The sequence below is a fragment of the Schistocerca piceifrons genome, chromosome X (assembly GCF_021461385.2).
Source record: "Schistocerca piceifrons isolate TAMUIC-IGC-003096 chromosome X, iqSchPice1.1, whole genome shotgun sequence".
Classification (NCBI taxonomy): domain Eukaryota; kingdom Metazoa; phylum Arthropoda; class Insecta; order Orthoptera; family Acrididae; genus Schistocerca; species Schistocerca piceifrons.
Window position 1 is genome coordinate 514,045,196 of NC_060149.1, and position 4,049 is coordinate 514,049,244.

Genomic DNA, 4,049 nt, shown 5'->3' on the forward strand with positions numbered 1-4,049 from the left:
AGTAAAGGTCACACAAAACAACAATGTATCAGGTAAACTCAAAAAGTAAAAAAAAAAGAATCTACTGAGTACATTGAAGTATGCCCTACATTGGGTGTCAAAATGTAGTAAATTAGGATAGGGATATGACATCACATGGGCATTATGTAAATCAAATCAAATTCCTGAACACCATAAATTTAGTAAATTGGGAATAGGATCTGCAAATACCATTGATTAAAATATGAGATGTTAGTTATTACATTAACATTCATTCATATGCACTGAAACACATATGCTACAAGCTATCAGCTCTCACAGGGCTCAGAGTAGATACGTACTTTTTGTTCCATACATATACATATACAGTGAGGAGAACCTCACAGATGTGGACTACTGCAGAGAAAAAACACATAGATGATTTCTTATGGACTGTCACAACAGTCTCAATAAATCTGAAGGAGAATATTATTCCACATGCTGTATTTAAAATTGCATTGAGGAATAGTGCAACTCCTGTAAATGTACTTCAGTTTAACAGTATCACCTCTTCAGTGGAAAGAAAATAATGAGCAACAGCAATGTTAATAATTTAATAGTGCAAAGCTATTTCCTGGGTGGTTACACCAACTTGGAAAAAAATTTCCTGAGAATTTCAGGTGCAAGGAGGATGATTGCATCAATACACTGCTGACAAAGTAATGGTAAGAGGAGAAGATGGGGTAGGGGAGGCAGTGGCAGAATGCTACAATAATGTCTTTTCCTATCTCTCAACTGCACTATACACCAGCCACAAGCAGTAGTTTAACTAAGTTTTAAACATCACTAATTTATATGGGATACTATTCATATAAGTAACACACTTTAAGATATTAGGTAATTTGAAATTTGCAGTTTATAAAATTCAATTTCAATGCTACATTAAAATGGAGAACTCCTTGGGATTTTATAACATTCCTGAAATTTCCGGAGTTTTTCCTGGTAAAATCTACATAGGTACTCCACAAGCCACCATAGGATCCATGGCAGAGGGTACCCTGCACCAATACTTGTCATTTCCTTTCCTGTTCCACTCCTGTTCCACACTTACTTCTTAGCAGTTTAATTAAAACATTTAAAATGTGGAAACAAATACAATTATTGGAAGACTCTGAGGCAGCATATTTCCAGAGAGCACCCACAGCAGTTGAACAGAATCGTACTTCATGTTACAAATAATGAACCTTCATGTTCCTATCAGTGCTAAATATGTGACAAGAGTTTTACTTGGAAAAGAAATTTAGAACTCCACCAACTGAGGTGTACAAGCTTGTGAAGACATTAATACAGATTAGAGATGTTGCTATATTTGAAGAATCACTGCGAAAAGCACTCCAGAAGCTCTATAATGATACACATACATCCAAATTCAGTTATTATTTGAAGACCTACTATGAAAAAAATGCTAACTGTTGGGCATAATGAAGCAGCAGAAGAGGTTGAAGCGTATTATATACACATCGGAAGCAGAGTCAAAAAAGTGTTGGATTGATTGTTTCCAAGCCCCACCATCAATGAAGTGTGAAATCTGAAGATCTGAAGTTCTCTAGTGAATGTCAATTTTTGAAGTGGAAAGAGAAATTGAACATACTGCACAATCCTGAGTCGTCAAACACCACGGCATTTTAAGTTAGTTGATGATTGCTCAACCTGTAAGTATGTTTGCCATCATTCAAGTCAGGTTCTCTCCAAAGTTGAAGATATGAGACACCTCAAAATGGCAGGTAGTAAAATTGATGGAAAGTGCCCTGCAGAGATGAAAGTCCTCTATAAGGAAAAAAAGTGCCTTGTTAATTTTGTGTCCACTCGTGCTGGACATGATCTAGACCTAAGTCATTTGAATCTGACTCCACAAGAGCATAGTTACAGACATTGCTGTTTGAATCCTGTTTCCCATTGTTCATGGCAAAATTTAATCAACAGTGCAGGATTCCAACTCAGAGAGAGTATATCTCGCAACATTGCAGGACTTGCATAACATTAGAGCTTCTTATTATTTGGCTTCAAAGTCAGTCAGACATCAACACGATGCCATCAGCGTAGAAGCTTGGGTACAAGAAGTTCAGGAAAGTGATAATGCGTGTGTATTATTTTATAAGCCTCAAGAAATAATCACTAACCAGCATGCGAAATTGAGAAGTGAGGATTTCATGTTAGTAATAATGAACACTGCACAAGATGAATTATTGGCAAAATATGGAAATGATTATATTTGTGTTGATGGGACTGGTGGTCTAAATGGCTATGATTTTGAACTTACCACAATACTAGTACTGGCTGATAAGAGACAAGAATTTCCATGCGCTTTCCTCATTTCTAACAGAGATGACAGTGATGTATTAAATATATTTTTCAACTATATAAAGTCTCAGGTTGGACAGATTTGCCCCAAGGTATTTATCTCAGATCTGGCAGAATCCTACAGTATTACTTGGAATGGAGCAATTGGGTCTCCTACAAAGAGACTTGAATGGCACCTGGCATGTGAATAGAGCATGGACGAACAACATTAACAGTAAAGTTCTACATAAGGACCAGAGAACTGAGGTGTACAAGCTTGTGAAGACATTAATACAGGTAAGAGATGTTGCTATATTTGAAGAATCACTGCAAAAAGCACTCCAGAAGCTCTATAGTGATACAGATGCATCCAAATTCAGTTATTATTTGAGGACCTACTATGAAAAATATGTTAACTGTTGGGCATATTGTCACATGCAAGCTGGACTCAATACAAACATGCACCTGGAGAGTATGCACAAGGCTTTAAAATATGTACATACTAATGCAAAGCAAGTGAAAAGACTGGACAAAGGTATATCTGCACTGATGTCATTTGTAACCACAAAGCTGTTTGATGGGCTTACTGTTATCACGAGAAGAAAGGTAACTATTACAATAAAATACACTTGTGCTAGGCACAAGTCTGTTTTAATGGATGACTTCATTACTAAGGTAGACAGTGGTTGGGAAGTACCTTCTTCAAAATCAAACGATATCTTCCTTGTGAAGGACAATGACATTCACTGCAAGTGTAAATTAGTATGCAGTAAATGCGAAGTGCGCATTCATCAGTATTCTTGCACATGCATTGATTATAGTATTAAATTAAATATATGTAAGCACATTCATATTGTTTGCCAAACAGAAAAGAAGAGCAGAGGTGAGATTCCATGGCAAAATCATGTACTGTCAGATGCACTTGTTGTTGATGCTGAAGATTTGTCTGTGATTGATGAGAGGGAAGCAAGTTGGGCACAAGTAAGCACAAATACTAGCTGCAACACCCCAGAAGCATTGTCAGATGAAAAGAAGAAGACTGTCTCAATGTTTCCGGAAGTCATTGCTGGCATGTCAACTGCTAAAGTTCAGCTAGCCAAAAATTGGAGATGACGTTGAAGGTAAATGTAGGTGCTGTTAGAACCCATCATCAGCCCTTTCATCAGTGCAGAAAGGAGTTGCAAGAGGAAACTTGTGCCACAGAGGAGGTTGTTTTCGACAAAGAAGAAGAAATCACTACACCACATGCCTATAACTGTTCCTGATGAAGAAAAAAGCCATAGATATTGAAAACACTTCTTGGTGAAGGTTTGTACCACTAATTAGCAACCATTTCATGGCAATATTTTACAAAAGGCGTTCAAAAAGTTTTGCGCAGATGTGTCTAATTTTTTTATTTTTTGCAGGAGGAGAATGAAATTTTTTGTGAACATGCTTGGAACATTTAGCTATACAGTGAGCCTATTCAATGTAGCCTCCATCAGCTGTGACGTATCTGACCCAATGTTTTTCCATGATGTAACTGCACTTTGGTAAAATTCTGGGGATTGAATTTTACACCAATGCTTGACACAGGAAATAAGGTCTTTCTCACTATCAAATGTTTTACCGTGCAGGTGGGTCTTCAGATGACCAAAGAGGTAAAAATAAGAGAGAGCCAAGTCCGGATTGTAGGGAGGATGAGGAACAATTTTCCAACCCATTTTCCTGACTTTCTCCTGCGTCATATGGGCTTTATGGGGTTTGGCACT

The 4,049-nt window shown here is 37.3% G+C and overlaps 1 protein-coding gene across 1 annotated transcript; it reads left to right on the forward strand.

Annotated features, from left to right (window-relative positions):
- Positions 1–1,439: 1,439 nt before the first annotated feature.
- LOC124722478 lies at positions 1,440–3,411 on the forward strand. The gene is made up of 4 exons (XM_047247636.1): positions 1,440–1,537; positions 1,696–1,895; positions 1,942–2,390; positions 2,434–3,411. The coding sequence occupies exons 1-4, from the start codon at positions 1,440–1,442 to the stop codon at positions 3,409–3,411; spliced, it is 1,725 nt and encodes a 574-aa protein (XP_047103592.1).
- Positions 3,412–4,049: the final 638 nt, after the last annotated feature.